Source organism: Buceros rhinoceros, unplaced genomic scaffold (assembly GCF_000710305.1).
Source record: "Buceros rhinoceros silvestris isolate BGI_N320 unplaced genomic scaffold, ASM71030v1 scaffold22506, whole genome shotgun sequence".
NCBI classification, from domain to species: Eukaryota; Metazoa; Chordata; class Aves; order Bucerotiformes; family Bucerotidae; genus Buceros; species Buceros rhinoceros.
Genome location: NW_010416089.1, coordinates 18,330 through 36,305, shown reverse-complemented (window position 1 = coordinate 36,305; position 17,976 = coordinate 18,330). Strand labels below are relative to the sequence as shown.

Below are 17,976 nucleotides of genomic sequence, written 5' to 3'. Positions count from 1 at the left end.
AAGAGGTGGGAGTTGGTTTATGACTTAGCTGCTGTACAAATACTTGGGTTTTCCCCACTAGAAATACCTGAATCAGTTACAAAATGAACTTGATTGCTCTAATTTCCTGTCTCCCGTTATTCCTGCACCTTAACATTAAAAAAACCAACCCAAAGAAACCTCATACCTTCGAAATACGTTTTCTTAAAATAACTGGTTGTGTTTGTGTACTCTGCATTTTGAAGAAGAAATCTTTAGATATTTGTGTGTTGTAGTTCAAGATAAAATAACTAGCTGGCTCTGCTCAGAATGAGCGTTTCTCTAGGAAGAAGGTGGTACAAAAACTAGAATTCAGATGTACAGGAAAAGGAAGAAGAGGCAGCAGCACGTGCAATCACATACTTCTTCCTGTTTCTGAGAACTGGACTGAGTGCTTGCTTGCTCCAGAGCTTCCCGAAGAGATCACCGAGATCTAACTTGCAAGTTCTGACTAAGGCTTACCCTCAGTTTTTAAATTCAGTGTTATTTATCAGTTAAAGAAGGCGTAAGAGCCTTCTTTTTTGTCACTTCATTACCATCACTGATCATTCATTAGCTGAGTTGTTGAACGAACAACAAAAGATAAAGCATGTACAGTAAACATGCCTGGCTCTACTTTGAAACAAGGACATACTCAACTCAGAGTTGGATGGAGCGGTCTTTGCTTTTCATCTGCTAAAGCTTACAGTCTGACTTGTTGAATCATCCCTTGAGCGGCAAGTGTAACAAAGTAATTAATGCATGCTCTTTCATTTCTCATTCAAAAAATACCTATTTATGATCAAATATGCTATGGATTATTGGAGGAAGAAGTATTTTATCTGCAGCAGAATTTGATTGCCAGGTTTTTTCCTTCTCCAGTTACAGAAGGCACTCAGACATGACTCTTTTTCCTCCTGGTATGCTTTTTCTTAGGCTGACGTTCGGCCTCAGACAGATGGCTGCAATGGTCTGAGGTACAATTTGACTTCAGATATCATTGAATCCGTATTTCGAACGTATCCTGCAGGTAAGAGTACTGCTTTACATAACAAATACACACATGTAAGATTTGGGTTTTTACTGTCTTGTGGGTGATTTTCCCTGCCTTGTTTGAGGGGTGGGAAGAAGCACGTGTTAAAACATGCTTTTGAAATTAAAAGTTGATTTCATTAAATGAAAACATTAACTTGTTGTGTTGACTTTTTTTTAAGTGTGATTAGGTATTTGGTTTCCATGATACTCTCCTACTCAGCATTTCAATTAATTGTTATTTTTCATGAAATCGCCTTTGGAGGAAAAGAATCTGGAATCCATCGTTCCCCTGCACTGTATTGAACACTGATACTCGTTCATTTTGGCCCCTCTTTAAAAGTCTGGATCATTCTGAGAATAGCTAGAACTCTCAAACCAGGCTTCTTGAGTCTGTGCAATTCCAGTTAGAGCATCCAGACCGCATGTCTTTTCAAAGCATCAGCTAGCATTGCTGGGCATAAAAGAGCACCTGTCTGCTCACACTGAGCTACTACATTCCTGTACGTTTAATTGGCGTGGAGGAAGGTGGTGTTAGAAAGGAAGCAAGCAGAGAAACTCACTTAAAATACCATACTGAGATTTGCAGAACAGTTTGTAATCATTATGGCTTTTGTTCACAGTAAAAATGAAATATGCAGAAAATGTTCCACATAACATGACTGAGAAGGAATTCTGGACACGATTTTTTCAGTCTCATTACTTCCACCGGGACAGGCTCAATACAGGCTCAAAAGACCTCTTTGCGGAATGTGCCAAACTGGATGAAAAAGGTGAGCTTTCTGTCTGTTCCTGCGGTAGCTGCCTCAGTCTTAGCTACATCAGGCAGCACAACACTGCCTGATGTGTTGACAAAGGCAAAGCTTGACACCATTCCTTACTAAATATTTTGACTACTGCAAGCATTCCATGAGGAATCCCCCACGCTGCACAAGTAGAAACCATCACCAGATATACGTCACCATTGTACCCGAGACAGGGCAGCAAAACAGCGCTGAAAATCAGATGAAACACACAGTGAAGGTTTCCTAGTTCCCACTAAAATACCTAATATAACTGCATCCTCAATTTATTTTTTTTTGCCAAACAGCATTCAGTGATGGGTACAAGGTGATGAAAAAAACTGTACTAATTAGTAGGACGATTTTTTTACAATCATTTTCCAGGTTTATTGCTTATTTTAAATGGAACCTTGAAAAGGATTGAAAGTTTTAGTTACAGTGATACTTGGGCATCTGTAGCACCTTTGTCTTCTCCTTTTAAAGGTTAAATATAATCTAATAATCCCAGAGTTATTTCCTCTTGTTTAGATACAGCTTTTCATTGTTTTTTCTTTGTTTCATGCAGGGTTAAAAACAATGGTATCTCAAGGAGTAAAAAACCCCCTGATAGATTTAACAGCTTTGGAAGATAAAACATTAGATGAAGTAAGTAGCTGGCAAAAAATGTAAAAACAATACCGCACACCCGCTTAGTTTCGTTTAAGAAGAAAGTGGGTCCTTCTGCTACAAATGGCGATTGTAAAATACGTCCCTTACTCGGCTGCAGCCATGGCTGGGTAGTCAAGGTGTAGGAAGAGACTGTGCCCAGGGGGCTGTGCGTGCCCCAGATGTCTGCCTTGGCCTGTAGGGTGTAAAAGCAGGACTTCCCCTTTTTAAAGAATTACTGTTGCGCCTCAGTGGCTTTTTTGTCTAAAGAAATGGACTCTCTGGTTTCTTCCTGCCTTTTAGAAGCTGTAAGAGTAGCACTAAACAGGAAAAGTCTTTGCATCTGTTCTCACTTCAAACATTGCTATTTGTTTGATTAAGCTTAATTTTAAGGATATTTATACAGTTTTCTTTGTTGAACTTTAAATACCATGTTTTGCTAAAAACATGAGTGGTGTGACCTATTGCCTGCCTCCAAGTACAAATCAGAACAATTGTTATAAATGGTGTACCGTAGTGTGAAATAACTTAAAGGTGCATTTTCCTGCAGTTGATTTAACTTGAACTTCCGAGTTGTAATTAAGAATGATGCTGGATGCTGTGTCTCTAAGTTTCGGAGGGTTTTTTGGTAAGAGTTGTACAAAGGTAACAATCTGAAACTGGACTGGGCGTTAAGGAGAGGTGTGCTTGAAGTGCTATGCAAACTGCCCTAGTTTGCTTCTGAGACTGGTTAACTGCAAGCATGAAACTGCATATGGGGTAAAGTGAGTTGCCTTCAGCCATCTGGAACTGGGGATCACTGCCAACATCAAGGCTTGGGGTTTTTTGAATTCCTAGGGGTATCTTGTCCTCCTGACAGGCAACACGTAGCCTCGGGGCTGCTGGTGTCCCACAAGATGTTAAAAAGAGGTCAGTACAACAAGTGCTAGCCCTTACTTGTCATCAGTGCCGGTCTGTTTTGTACAGGCAATCCTTACATTGGTTTTAAGCTAGTTTTGTTTTTACTTAGATCATGGTCTTATAAAACTGTCCGTTTAAGATCTTTTTCTTCTCTCAGACGCCTCTAAACTGCTGTTAGCAGAATAAAATAGCCTATGGAGATTTTTCAAAGTACATAAGGTAACGGTGGGGCAAAGTAGGAAAATACTGCTTCAGAGCATGCCGATGGTCACTCAGCAGTTCGGAGGAGGTGGCACACAGGCTTCCTGACTCAACGACAGTACCATCCTTCCGGTTTTGGGACAGGAGGTAGCTAATGTTGTTTTCTTTCATAGGGCTACGGTGTTGCTTCTGTGGCCTCCACGTCAAATGCCTCAAAATCTGCTAGAGAAAGTAGCAACGCTGCCATTATAAAACGCTTTAATCATCATAGTGCCATGGTCCTTGCAGCTGGCCTCAGGAAACAGTAAGTTTCAATGCTGTGTAAAACCTTCTTTAGTAACAAATCTTAAGGAATTTCCAAAATGAAAATACATCTTCAATTACTCATCCAACCTTTTATTTTCATTTTTATGAAGGAAATACTTTGTTCTACAAGTGAAAATACCTTCAGGTTCCATTTTACTTCTTCAGAGCTGAGATGACAGGTGCTATTTTTAGCTGAGTTATCATACAAAGCAGATTAAGAAAGGAGAAGATGTTTCTGCCTTAGTTCTCTAGCCCCAGTGAAGGCTGCAGAAGTAGTGTTCTTTTTGCTGTGCGGCGGCGAGGCCTGGTGCAGGGAGTCCCTCTTGCCTGCCCTCCAGCAGCAGGTCTGCTGGGGCTTCCTGTAGTAGGGTGGATGGACATGAGTAAGTGAGGAAGCAAAAGAACAGTGTGGCACGTGTGGATCAGAGGAAGGATTCCTCCAGTGCAGTACCTTTACCAAAACCAAATGTATCAGGTGGTTATATATATTTACAGGGAACTTCACAAATGAAACTTCTTAAAAGAGGCGTGATGGGTTTGATGTGAAGTCTGGTTTATAGACAGTCACCAAAGGATGACTCCTCTATCCAAATCCTACAGACCTGATTGTGAGACATCTCCATTAAGTGCTCTGTGTAACTCTGTTCCCTTACGTTGTTCTGTGTTGCACAGACTGAACCTTAATAATCTCGCCTGGGTAATGTGTGTTTCTGTTTCTCAGTTCAGAAAGAGACAAAACAATAGCTCTCATTCTGAAACAGTCCTGTCCCGGGGCACCCATAGCTCTGCTAATATCTGGTCGGCAGAAGTGTGTTTGCAGAGTGTTCCTAATTTAGTCATGACTTCTGCTGTGTCCCACTTGCGTTGTTGGCATGTTACTATTTCTGAAGAGAGGGAGAAGACCCTCCCCTGCTGCTGAATTTCCCCCTTGACAAACAGGGTTATTTGAGGAGTTGGTTCCTTCTATCTAGATCAACTGCTAGAAATAAAGACAGAAGGGGAAAAGAGTTGACATACAGTATGTGAACATGCATATAAAAATTTTTGAAACAGATGTATTTACTTTGTCTCTAGCTTGTATCTTAAGTTTCCTGTGAGGTGAATTCTTCTTAATGCTGTTTCTCTATTTTAAGAGAAGCACAAAATGACCATTACAGTGAGACCAGCAGTACGGATGGAAACTCCAGGGATTCAGATTTCTTTCAGCCACCAATGAAAAAGGTATAAAGTTAGCTGATGCAATTCTAATTGAATGGAACTGGAAGCTCAAAAGATTGCTGAAGGTTCCTTACTTGTTTTGTGGTGCATCTAAAGTGATACTTACTTAGCTTTGCTTAGAAGTACATAGAATAAGAACCTGAGGTCCTGTAAGAACCTTCGTACGTCTGTTAGCAAACACAAATAAACTACACCTTGAAGTATTGCTTTGTTTCTCTCTTCAGCAGTGCCCAATGAAAATTTAAAAATTCCAACATTTTTCTGATTTTCCCAGAAATCTGGTTCTTTCCATCCAGTGCAGTTCTATTTTTGCCCCCCTGCCCTTCTTTTTTTTTTCTCCAAATGCCTGAAGACTTCTAGAGAACATCCATCTGAGAGGGGTATTGGTGTTCAAGCACACTATTAAGAGTACAGTTTGTAGAGGGGATGATTAAACTGGCACATGGCAGCCTTCACCTTATGGTCAGCAGCTGAGCTGAGGTTAAACTGAAAGCATAGTCATGCCTGGTACACCAAAATCCAGGGCAACAGCCGGTAGCAGCTCGCAAAGTGGAAGAGAGTACTGCAACTGCTGCAAAACAGAATCGAATACTCTTGCTAGAGTTGACAGCCTAAGTGGACAATGCCGGGGGACTCCAAACCTGTGGATATTGTGGGAAAAGGTTGTAGAGTACATGTGTTGTTAACTGTTGAGCAGTCAACAGCCTTGACCCTCGAAAGCTGCAAATTTACTGGGGAGAAAATGATATACCAGGACTACAATAAATGTGATGAAGAGGAGTGAAAGAGTAGCATGAGGTTAGGAGACTTCAGAACTAGTTTTCTCATTGTACAAAGTCTGGTATCACTGTGCAGTTACCTCTCACCGCTACTGCCCTAGCTCTACTGTCACCAAATTGCTTGGGTAGTTATTACGGTCTTAGTCTTACACTCCTGTACACCAGCCACTAAACCATCACTATTTCTGCTAGTCTGGAGATGGGTGGACATAAATAGAGAGTGCAGCAAATGATCTGTGTATAGCCGGACACTTTCTGGAAGTGGCAGAGAATGCAAGTTTGGATTAGAATCTGCAGAAAAGGCAGTAGTGCCCAGTCCTCCAAACTGCACACTGTCAACACTATTGGGCACACACAAACCATTCCACATTTTCCTTTTCTTTAAGGTTGTAGTCACCCTTCTGCTCAAACTTGGTCAAGTGGAAAAAGCACTAGATGCACTGAACTGGGTCCTCATTGGTAATTGTATAATTATTTGGCTTATTTTAGGTGAAACTGCAGGAGTCCATTGAATATGAAGACTTAGCAAAGAATAATACCGTTAAAACTATTGCACTAAACTTAAAGAAGTCTGATAGGTAAGTTACCAAATAGGCACAGCTAGTTCAGCATGTGCAATCTGGTGGGTATCTCATCACAGCCTGTGCAGAATCAGCTGATTTAGTCTCTACTGTGCCACACTCAAGGGTGTTCAGGCTAAGTTTATAAACCTAATATGAACTCCTGCATAAACCAGCTTCCCAGTAACTGCCATTTAAATTTTTACTTTTATTTCATCTTGCTTTTCAGCAAGCCTCTGTAAGCCTGCTTGAAGGGCTTTGGCATGTAATTTCTGTGGAAGTCTAACAGACCTGTATTCACAGTTCAGCACTCTGTTGCAGCTTACTGTAGAAAGCTGCCTGTGTTATATGTGAAACTATATACGATTCCAAGGAAAATCCACTCCCAGGCCAAAAATAAGTGCAATCAGGGTAGTCTGGGCTGCTCTCTGGTCTAATATTTTTCTAGTAATAGTCCTCTTGTTTTCTAGACTTTTGAGATCGAGAACCATAGATGTAACTTCAAAAACGGAGTGATACCACAAAAGAACAGTTCCAGGGGTGCACCTAACTTCGTTCAGCTTAGTTTCAGTCATTCATGGTGTGAATTCCTCTGTTCTAAGGATATTCCCAGAGCTAGGTGGCACAAACAGCTTTGATACCCACAGATCTGTCATCAGCAGCTCTTCTCTTACCTTATCTTGCTGCCGTACCACCCCTAACTCAACCTCTTCCCAGTGCGGCAGCGTATTTTACTTTGTCAGTAAGATTTAGAGAGCATCAACGCTTGCAAAGTGTCTAAAATTGGTAATATTTGAAGAAGCGTCCACTGAGTTTGGCCTCTGTTTTACCAACACTCCTATTAATACACTTTTCTCTTCCCTTTTCTCACCTCACAGGTATTATCATGGTCCAACTCCAATTCAATCACAGCAATATGCAACCAGTCAGGATATAATTAGTTCTTTTAATAGTATTAGGCAAGAAATGGAAGCATATGTACCCAAACTAACTCAGGTATGGAAGAATACTCAAACAAAAAAAATTCCTTCTTGATTAATGTCTTGCTTTCTATATAATTTTGTGTCTCATGTCTACTAGAATTTTAATTTTTCAGAGTAAACTTAATTACCTCAAATAGTTTTATGTTATTTGATTTATTTTACAACTTTGGACAACATCTTTTGAGCTATTGTGTTTAAAACCTAATAATAGGAAACTGAGTTATTGCTGGTATCAGGGTTATAGTCACTGTTACCGTGTTCTTCTGAGGAAATGGTAAAGGTTCAAGGTAGTAAAGCAGGACGGTTACGCAACATACTGATCCTGCCCCCCGAAATTTAGGATGTAATGGTCTTAGGAAGTCACAGAAAGCAGGTTCAAAACTGAATGGGTCTCTGCTCCTAAACGCACCTGGGCGGGATGTAGATCTTGCAGTGGGCTGTGCAGAAGATCTGTCCTGGCAACTGGAGGGCAGCATAGCCCAGCTCCCCAGCCCGCATCGGAACATCCTCTGTTAGTACACCTAGATTTGGCCCTAAGTAAAGCAGCCGCTACTGTCAGCGTGTCACATTTCTGTATAGTAATCCTCTGCCTCGTCTCAAAGCAGCTGCACCCCTTAGTTTTGCCCTAAGAAAACCCAGCCGCTACTGTCAGCGTGTCACATTTCTGTATAGTAATCCTCTGCCTCGTCTCAAAGCAGCTGCACAGCCAGTTCATGTGCTACGTAAAGAAAAGGTTGGTTTGCAATTAATTGGAGAGCTTTCACTGAAAACGATCTACAGCGCTTGAAGGCGCTGTGTCTAATTCTGGGGAGGAGCAGACTCTTCATCTGGACTTCCATTGTATCTGCTCGACTGCGTCTTTGCCGTGGGAGTTCAAAAACAACTTACTTTTCAAAGGCTTTGGTGGAAAAAGTGATCTGAAATACTTGTTTCCTCTCTCCCTTCAGGTTCTTTCAAGTAGTGATGCTACTAGCACTATTGCAGTCCTGTCACCTGGAGGAGCACTTATGCAGGGTGGAACACAGCAAGCCATAAACCGTAAGGATTTAGGATGTCTAATACTTTATTGTACCTTACTCCATTACACAGCAGTACCTGGCTTGCTCTTTCATCTCCCTCTTAGAATATATTACAGTGATAAAGGGGATTATCAAACATGTAGCTGGAGTAATACTGTGTTACAGCAACAAAAGCAAAGCAACAACCCAGCCACACCGTGGGTGGAACTGGCTACACCACTGCTGAGGCAAGTGCACGAGAAAAAGTTTTACAGTGCAAGTGATGAAGGATGCACTTGATACTAAGTCCTCTTACAGATAATGGGGTTTGCTTGTTCAGCATTTCTCTCAGCTGATTCTTTTTCCCCTGGATTTTAGAAAACAAAGGCATTCTCTGGGAAAGCTCTGAGGAGGCGAGGTCTAGATAATTGTCTGGAACTAGGTTTTTTGCAGCTAGCATTTAAGATGCACAGCTTGCTGTGAAATAAGCACAGCTTTCTTGTAGGCTGCAAGGGAGAAATGGACAAGCCCTCCTTCTCACGTGTCCGTTCAACCACCCCTTTCTCTGTTGTCGCATTCCTGCCAGTTTGAGCTCAATTCTCTAGTCTCATAGCAAATGAATCCCTGTTCTCACAAGGCAGGGTTTATAACAGTGTTCCAGTTTAACTTGGCCTGCCAGTTTGAGCTCCATTCTCTAGTCTCATAGCAAATGAATCCCTGTTCTCACAAGGCAGGGTTTATAACAGTGTTCCAGTTTAACTTGGGGTACTTAGGCTGAAGAGCACCAGGAACTAATTCAGACAGCTGAGAAAGCAGCGTGAGTTCTTTGTGGCATGGAAAGAAGAGAGTCGACAAGCAGTAGCAAGGCTTTCTTACCCACCCCATACTGGGTGCTGTGCTACACTTTTTTGAGCCTGACTGCCACTTCTGGTTTGGGTTTTGGGGTTTTTTTTTTTTGTTTAAACAGCTTCATCCTGGAGTTTGGTATTTGCTGTTCAGTTCGCTGTGCTTCCGTCATCCTCAGTGACTGCTTGTGTCTGGTTTTTAATGATTGTGGTTCCTTCCCCATTCTCAAACCCTGTTGCCCTTTCTTCTTTGAGAGTATCTGGGATGTGGTGCCTTTTTCCTGCCTGGATTTTTCATCTTCCACATGCTGTGACTGTATCTGCATTGCCAGCGTAGAGAGGGGGGGAAAGCTGGCAGAATCCACTGCGCTGCATGGCGCTGTGCTGTGAAGAGGACAAGGCACTGGCCCCAGAAGCAGCACTGCCGTACCGTTAGAACAGTACCACTGTACTGCTAATCCTGGATTAAGTTTGGTGCCTGTTTGACCTGGCATAGCTCTCCCTATGTAATATACAAGTTTTTAAGTGTAGCCGTAAGTTGTGGCTGACCTGATCTAATACTGCCGATGGCCCTACTTCAGGTGGGAGGCACCTCAGCGTTCCCTCGCAGCCAACTCTTCTGTGATTCTAGGAGGAAGGTGTATTGCTGAACTCCTTCACTAGCCTTACCTTGTCACTTTTCATGTGACAGTTTTGAGTGATGCAACAAAATCCCTTTCCTGTTGCAGAGATGGTGCCAAATGACATTCAGTCTGAACTAAAACATTTGTACGTAGCAGTAGGGGAACTGCTACGACACTTCTGGTCCTGCTTTCCTGTCAACACGCCATTCCTGGAAGAAAAGGTAAGGTGGAGCTTCCTAGTGTGGCCAGATCATGGTTTAGAATGTCTGTCATTCCCCAACTCTTAAGAAAAAAAAAAAATTTCCACAGTGATGGTTAGTTACTATTCCATCCACTGCAAAGATCACTCTCTCGTAGCTTCCAAACACACACTGCTTTTTAGAACAGTTACCTTCAAGAAGAGGGGTCTGTCTACAACCAGGTGTACGATCATAACTATTTTTCTGTTGCTATTCTTTCTGTTGACCGCGCATGGATTGCCAAGATAAATACTTGCATTCAGATATGCTGGATTTTCTGCTGCAAAATCTGGCATGAAAATCCACAGTACAGTCTTTGCCTGAAGCAAAAAAAGATGGGTTTTGAATACCTCATCTGTAGTATTTACTGACAAAGTAACAATGATCCCAGTGGCACACTGCGCTTTGAGCGCTTGCCTCACAAATAAACACACCCTCAGGAACTGTTAGACTGATACTATAGTAACTCTTCTTCCTCAGGCTATACATAAAGTAATCCCCAGAATTAGTTACCAGGTGGTATATTGGAGAACAGTTTGTTAAAGGAAGCGAAACTTCTCTGATTGCAACACTGAACTTCCGTGATTTATAATACTGATTTCTGTCTGTCTCTCAGGTTGTGAAAATGAAGAGCAACTTGGAAAGATTTCAGGTTACAAAGCTCTGCCCATTCCAAGAAAAGATTCGGAGACAGTATTTAAGCACAAGTGTAAGGGGAAAGTACTCTTTAATTACATGGGGTCATATTAATAATCTGAATTGTGATTATCAATGGTAGCTTTGTTACTTCTGGTCCGAGAGCATCTGAAGTTTTTTGTTAACTAGGAAAGGGGCAGAGGGAGTTCGGGTACCCAGTTAAGCATGTCTTCTGTCCCTCTCTCTGTACAACTTGCTGAGTAATACCAGAAACTGTCGAGAACTGTAATTTGACATTACCCAAGCGAGGCAACAAAAAGGGGAAGTTGTGCTTCATTTTTCACTTCCACCATGAAGTAGAACTTCAAAACTGTCTCCCACCATGTCAGACTTGAAGTGCTCACAGACTAAATACCGGAACAGACAGTCAAATGTCACTTCCCTGTGTGTGACCTGCTCAGCCTGGGAGCTCTCTGAACTGCTCCCTCTACCGCTGCGGTGCAGTAGAGCCACAAGGCCCTTTCTCTCTCCCTGCCACACCTCTTCGGATCTAGCGAGATTACTCTTCGTGAGGGAGAGGCAGAATCCAACTGAGTATCTGATCAAAGGGAGGGGAGGGGATCTGTTTTCCAGTGGCTGGGACATAATTTTTCCCTCTTAATGTTTCAGTTGGTAAGTCATATAGAAGAGATGCTGCAGACAGCCTACAATAAGTTCCATACGTGGCAGTCCCGGCGTATGCTGAAGAAGACGTGAAGATGCATGCTGTACAGGTTTGAGAGCAAAATCTGCAATAGGTGTAGGAGTACAGCCTAGCACATGTGCAGATCCTATAGTTGTTGCAGGAAGACCTGCAAGCTGGGGACTTCTGGAAACAATGCTAACTGAACTTGCACATTTTTGAAAAAAAAAAAACTGAGGTTAAACTTGAAAACTAGGGAGAAAAACAAGGGAGAACCAAAACAGAAGAGCTGAGGCGCAAAAATATTTAAAAGACACTGTTTACTGCAGTTACTCAGGAACTGCTTTTGATTTGCATAAAGAGCTGCTTTCAGAAATAAAAAATTTAAAGAGGGTGTATTAATAAATTCTGGTTTTCTGTCTAATTTTTTTTTTTTAAGAAGTGTATGGCACAGGGTAGAACTCAAAAGTTTTTCTCCACTGGATTCTGACGTTTTCTTGAATTCTGTTTGTACTTTCTGCAACGGTTTAACAGTGATATTTTAAAATACAGCCAAGACTGGTTTCGCTTCAAACATCTAGGAGAGTGGAGCTGTCTGAAGACAAGCTTCTGCCCTATGTTTCCCCACCAATTGGAAGCAAGAGGCATTGCACTGAAAGGTGTTTATAGTCTGGGGTCCCTAAAGGCACATGGGGGCAAATATTTGCCTGAAGTCTTGGATTTTTATGCAGAATTTTTTCGGCCATCAGTTTTGCATGTTTTCCTTTGAGGGCAAGTGTGCGCTACTGCAATTTTTTTTTTTTTATGGTGGCATTTGTTCTGAGGAGAGAATGCAATTTTTAATAATGAAGTTAAATAAAGTTTCTTACAAAAGTCATTTATTTTCAATTCTTAGCCTTTTTTAATTTCTTCTCTTAAATCTGTTTCCCTTCTCTCTTCCCTTTTGACTGTTACACTATTTTTGGCGAATTGATAATCATTTCAAAGAGAAAAATGTGTTATTTACACAATGTCCACAGATACTGGGAATCTGTGCCATACTTTGATCCAAATAGAACAAGTTCACAGTTTCAGACTAACTTGTCTTGTATGAAATGTGACTTAAATGCAAAGTAAACCTGTTTTCTATAATATATGCAGTTTAATGACATCCTCGTATTTTGTTGTCATCATGACTGTACTAAAGCCCAGTGTGGGCTACTGAACTTTTTTCTACTTCTGACTAAACGTGACTGTTAGAGGGTCAGATGCATTTACTCCAGAGACAAATCAGAGTGGCAGTGTGGACTGGAAGCAAGCACGGCAGTGTTCAGGATGGCAGAAGAAGTTCCGGTTCGCCTGCATGATGGCTTAATGCTAGATTCTGCCACCGCTGGTACGATGCTAGAACACAAGAGTACGATGTTGGGTGGATAATTCTTGCAAATTCCTACAGAAGAAGGGATGGATTTGTATAGCCAAGTCTGTGCTTGTTCTGTGCTGCTGCTTCGTTTATGCAAGAGGGGTTTTCTTTAACTGGCGCGTGGAAGTCAGCAGCTTCTTTTTACCCAGTGTTTTTGGATTTTTGTATTACACTGATATTTTGGTAAAGCTGAGTTTCAGTTAAGTGTCACTGTCTGCACCAAATTCTGTTTGGAAGCGTATGCCTATTGTTAAGCCTAGTTTCCCTGTCTGCTTCTGTTGCAGATAGATGCATGATACCCGCTCTGTGATGTTAATGTGGTTCTGCTGCAAGAAATGACTGGGCTCAACCAGAGGGACGCCCGTTATTTCTGACAGGGTGAAAATGTCACTAGGAATAAACAGATGTACGTACAGCATTTGGGGGATGAGGTGCACATCTTGTCAAGAGTTACCTCCTGTGATAAATAAACTGTTCCTCTAAAACTTAGGCTTAGGGTATGGCTTTGTTAAGCCTAACCCTGTTGTAAGTGCAGGCAGCTCCCAGAAAGAAAGGGTACTTTTGTTCTCCCCCGCTCCAAAGTGTTCGATCTAGCAATTCTGTGACCAAATTTCAGCTGTTTAGAGAAAGCTCTAACACCTTTCGTCATATCAGAGAGGCAGCTTCAAGGAGATATGTCTGGTTTATATTCTAATTGTGCCTGAAGCTATGAACAACACGTTTGAGTATTAGACTGCACTGAGACTTCATTTAAAAAAAAATGACAGGAGGGTTTTGAGCATGGAACTAACTTGCCTTTGATTTTAATCAGTGTTTAGTGTTCCTGGAAAGACTGGGCAAAATGGTGGGAAGGTTTCAGTGCATCACAAGAGCATTTTACAGTTCAAAGAATTATAATCATTATGGGGGATGGTTTTGCAATAGCTTTAAGTTATTATAGTGCTATCAGGCTATCAAAAAGTACCTTAATTAACAGAACTGGGGGGAAGAGGACTGTGATACTAAATCCAACAGTTTTGCCTAGAGACTGTACGGGCAAGGCTGCTATGCACTTCAAATTGCTTTTTCAGGTATTGTGGCAATAAGGCACAGGCCCCTCCCAAAATAAGGGAGGTAAACTAAATATTCTTTCTTCTACATTGTGTTCCCCTTTTCTGTAGCATGGTCCAAAACCCAGACTCATTCCTTAAGTTTTGAAACTGAATCATCATTCATTATATTACTATTGGAATCTTTATACTGACTTGTATTTTTAATGAGAATTCATAAAACTTGTATCATTGGCATTGATCTAAGATTTGTAGAATAAACCCTACTGAATTCTAAAGTCAAGTCTTCTCTAATGCTTAGGCTGTGTTTTCTGCTGTTCAATTAAATCCCAAATAGGCTCCGTTCAGGTCTAAACTGAGTTGTGTACAGCACCAGCTCAGCTCTCCCTTCACACTGCTAGAAGAAGTCAGGAGCAAAAGGGTTACAATACAGTTACTGTCAAATTATTTCATTTTTAGGGGTTGACAACTTTTTCTGCCACACGAGGAGTCTACACCATTACTAGCACCACTGTCCCTCTGTTCCTGATCATATAAAAGCCAGTTTAAGTCTCTGGGGATTAATCCTCTGCTCGTTCCACATCCTGATGCAGCAGCTGTTGGTTCAGGAGAGCTGCACAGGCAGCTTTGTCAGCCAGTCAAATCTTAAGTGTTGCTGGCAATGGAGAGAGGGTAACTTTAAGCAGATACTGATACAAGTCTGGCTCAGCTTATTTGTAGCATGAGAAATTCAGCAGATGAAAATACTTAGATGCACTACAAAGAAGTCTGCGCGATTTCTCTTCAAAAGCTCTACCCTAGTTGAGGACAAGAAGCAACATCTTTCCACTGGGGCCATTCCTACAAGCAGTTTCTTGCGCACTCACAGAACAGCTCTCTAGATTACGATCTTCGGCCTCCTAATGTGATGAAGCACTGGCCACGACCCTGTGCTGTCCCAGATGAGTGACTCTCCCCACCACCTCTTTAAGGTGCTTTTTTACAACTACAGCTATTTTTCCTGTATTTATTCTGTAACTAATCCTTGCACCTCCTATCATGAGGTGTCGTTAACAACTGGAACGCTTAATTTCCTTGCCAGAACTCTTGTCCAACAGCTGCTTTATCCAGAAAGTCCCCTGTGTAAACATGGGAGGTGACAGTCAGAAAGCTTAAGATCCAGTTTTCCATTTTCCATCCCGTTTCCCTTTCTCAAGAGAATGGCCTACGCAAGCCTCCCTGCTGTCTGCAGGCAGTACATGAAGAGGCTTTGGAGCTTTTCTATCGCACCACAGTTTCAGCGTGAGCTACAATACTCTGAATCTGTATTCAGGCTCTCCCTTAGACCTTACAGCAAGAGCTGGGGCTCAATCCAAACAGAACACAGAAGGTTCTGGTTTGAATAGTGATCAGACATCACTGGTGATGTAACACTGGTCCTCCATAAATGCTGATAACTAAACAGCAGATGTGCTTCTGCAGTTGAGTTTAAAGCCTGTTACGTTACCTAACCCAAGCTCCCAGATCTTTTTCAGGACACAACATTTCTCCTCGGCTACCTCTGAACACAATATTTCCCCAAAAGATAACCGAGTCCCGTCTGTAACGCAGCTCTCCGCGATGACATAGCAGGGCTTTTTGGGGCTGTCTGCTGAAGAGACGAGGCCAAAGGGGTGAGGTGCAGCCAGAGCCGTTGATCCGACTGCAGGAGCAATTTGGCCAGAGGGCACAATGCCTGCCTGTGCATTCAGCCCCTGGTCAGCCCGCACCCCACGGGCAGCCCCAGCTCGATCTCAGAGGGAGATCGGAGGTTTGCACCCCTGCTTCCTGCCAGGCCACCAGTGCCAGTTCACCTTTACTCTGCCCTCCAGGCAGCTTTTGGGTCACAGCCGGTGGCGGAGTGCCACAACAGTGACCTGAAAGACAGGAATGCAGCTGAGGCTGGGGCTCTTTGCTGGCATCTTCCCAGCTCATGTGCCCTCAGCTGCTTTGTTTCCCACACAGTGAACATCTGCTCCAAAATCTGACACCCTCTGTTCTTCCTACCCCCACAAAAGTCCAGACACCATGCATCCTGATCAAGCCAAACTACGCCAGTTGTTCAGGTGTCAGCACATCCCAAGGAAAGAAATGTCCAGGACTTACCCAGACCATGTCCTCCCTGACTGCTAAGACCACCTTAAGTGAGGTTGCTTTGTAACCTCACCCACAGCGCCCACAAAGCTGAGGCTTGGAAAGGCAGTTGTGCCCCGCTCCGAACACCAGCTGAACCATGACACAGTTTTGTTCTCTAGAGCATCAGTATCCGTACAGCCCCACTCTATCCCCTTCCAGTCCAAGTTCATTCACAGGCACAGCATGACAAACCTTCACCTTATTACGATTACTGCACCCAGCAGAAGCATCTTCAAGCACTGCTGACACCCTCCACTTCCCTGCCTCACCCTCCTTGAGCGAGCTCCTGCCCTTTGCGCTCACCCCACGACTGCCCACCATCTCTCTGGCACAACGCGATCTTCTCCACACTTCGACACCGTGCCCAAGCACCTTGGAACTTGGGAATCTCAGATCCCTTCTGCATAACTGCACTGTGACTCAGCTGCCAACACAGTCTACGTGCACCCACAGCTGTGCATTTCATCCCCTAAACTGTAAGGGAAAATGTGGTCCTGCTCTTGGCAACACCCATACCCTCCCTTTTCTACCCTACCACTACTAGTGTGCATCATCCCAGCAGGGTTCTCTGCAAGCTGCAGAGAAAAGAGGGGGGGATTTGAGTGGACCCCAGCTTAAGCTCCCGTTAAAAAGACCAGACCCAACCACTTTGGGAACTGGCCAGAGATGACCAGACTTTCTGGGGCAGGAGCAGCCTCTTTCCAGGTACTGCTCAAGGAGGGCTGGCCTCAGGTGGGACTTCCAGCCTCTCACGTGAATCACAGCAGCGTGTTCACTTCCTCCTTGACGTAACCTGCCACCTCTCGACCTTCAGCTGAGAGGCTGGTCCAGATAAAAGAGCATCGATAACTTTATTTGACGTACGGCGTGTCTCATGATCAGAGCTGACAACTCACATGCAACAGCCCCACGGTAGCCACTTCCCTGTGAGCACTCCCCCGTTTCCACCTTTGCCCTGCTTCTGCTGATAGTATGTTAAGGAAATAAGCACCAGGTCGTAAAGCCATGTGCTTATTGACAACCCCTGAGCCCGGGCACCGCGCTCCCCTGCCTGCTACCTGCGCAGGCACCGCGCTCCCCTCCCCTTCCAGCCGCGAGCTGATCACCAAGTGGCACAGCAGCACCAAGGGACAGGGAAGGACGCTGGCAGCAGGCCGGTTGGTTTTGCTGGGTGTGCACTCTGCAGGGGCAGAGGTCACAGGGCTGGAACCAGACAGCAGATAGCCCAGCTGGGAAGCCCCAAGCGTCCTGTTTCGCAAGAACGGGCCACGCAAAGCAAGTCACTGTGAAACGGGCTTTACAGCAGAGCAGCATGGGCACCATGTCCTCAACAAGCTCTGCACGGAGATGTTATGTCACCAAAAGCAGAATGCTCCCTTTTGCCCTGAAGCCCTGCTGAGCTCCGGAAATTACACTCAAAGGCTTTCTGCCTTCCTAACCCTTCAGGCAACCAAACTGCTCCATAAAACCTGGCTGGTGCACACCATGCCATGATTCCAAACAACCAGAATTTCAGGAGCGTGGTGTTGGCACTGTTAAGGTGAGCATGGTACCAAACACACCGGGTATTGCAACTGGAATACAAGGAGCCGGCCCGCTGGTTGAAAAGGGTGGAATTAAGATGAGAGAGATGTCACTAGTAATTTAAGGAGTGACAGTAAAGGCCAACTACCAAACCTTTTAAAAAGAGTGGCTGATAAAGACCACCGTAAGGAATGAGCTCACTCGGACTCCAAGGCTTGTCTGTCTCACCAGCACCTCTTCTGTCTAACAGAGGGGATCTCCAGGTTTCACCTGCTGATGGCTGAGCATGGCACTGTTCTGTGTGGACAGCAAGGGGACAGCTATGGAGAAAAAGCAGTCCCCCCAAAAAAGGGACATGAGAGAAAGAGCTCAGTCAGACTCCAAATGCACTCCCGGTAGGGGTTCTGCTGTAATTTAGAAT

At 43.6% G+C, this 17,976-nt stretch overlaps 1 protein-coding gene across 1 annotated transcript in view; it reads left to right on the top strand.

Moving 5' to 3' along the window:
* The window catches only part of GTF2H1 (general transcription factor IIH, polypeptide 1, 62kDa), a 16,399-nt gene extending 4,567 nt beyond the window's left edge, over nucleotides 1-11,832 (top strand). The window contains exons 4-14 of the mRNA XM_010137684.1: nucleotides 934-1,027; nucleotides 1,653-1,802; nucleotides 2,377-2,456; nucleotides 3,731-3,861; nucleotides 4,997-5,084; nucleotides 6,350-6,438; nucleotides 7,299-7,416; nucleotides 8,351-8,441; nucleotides 9,975-10,090; nucleotides 10,725-10,817; nucleotides 11,414-11,832. Coding sequence (XP_010135986.1) covers nucleotides 934-1,027; nucleotides 1,653-1,802; nucleotides 2,377-2,456; nucleotides 3,731-3,861; nucleotides 4,997-5,084; nucleotides 6,350-6,438; nucleotides 7,299-7,416; nucleotides 8,351-8,441; nucleotides 9,975-10,090; nucleotides 10,725-10,817; nucleotides 11,414-11,500 — 1,137 coding nt within the window. The 3' untranslated portion in view covers nucleotides 11,501-11,832. The remainder of the gene's footprint in view (nucleotides 1-933; nucleotides 1,028-1,652; nucleotides 1,803-2,376; nucleotides 2,457-3,730; nucleotides 3,862-4,996; nucleotides 5,085-6,349; nucleotides 6,439-7,298; nucleotides 7,417-8,350; nucleotides 8,442-9,974; nucleotides 10,091-10,724; nucleotides 10,818-11,413) is intronic.
* The last annotated feature ends 6,144 nt before the right edge of the window (nucleotides 11,833-17,976 follow it).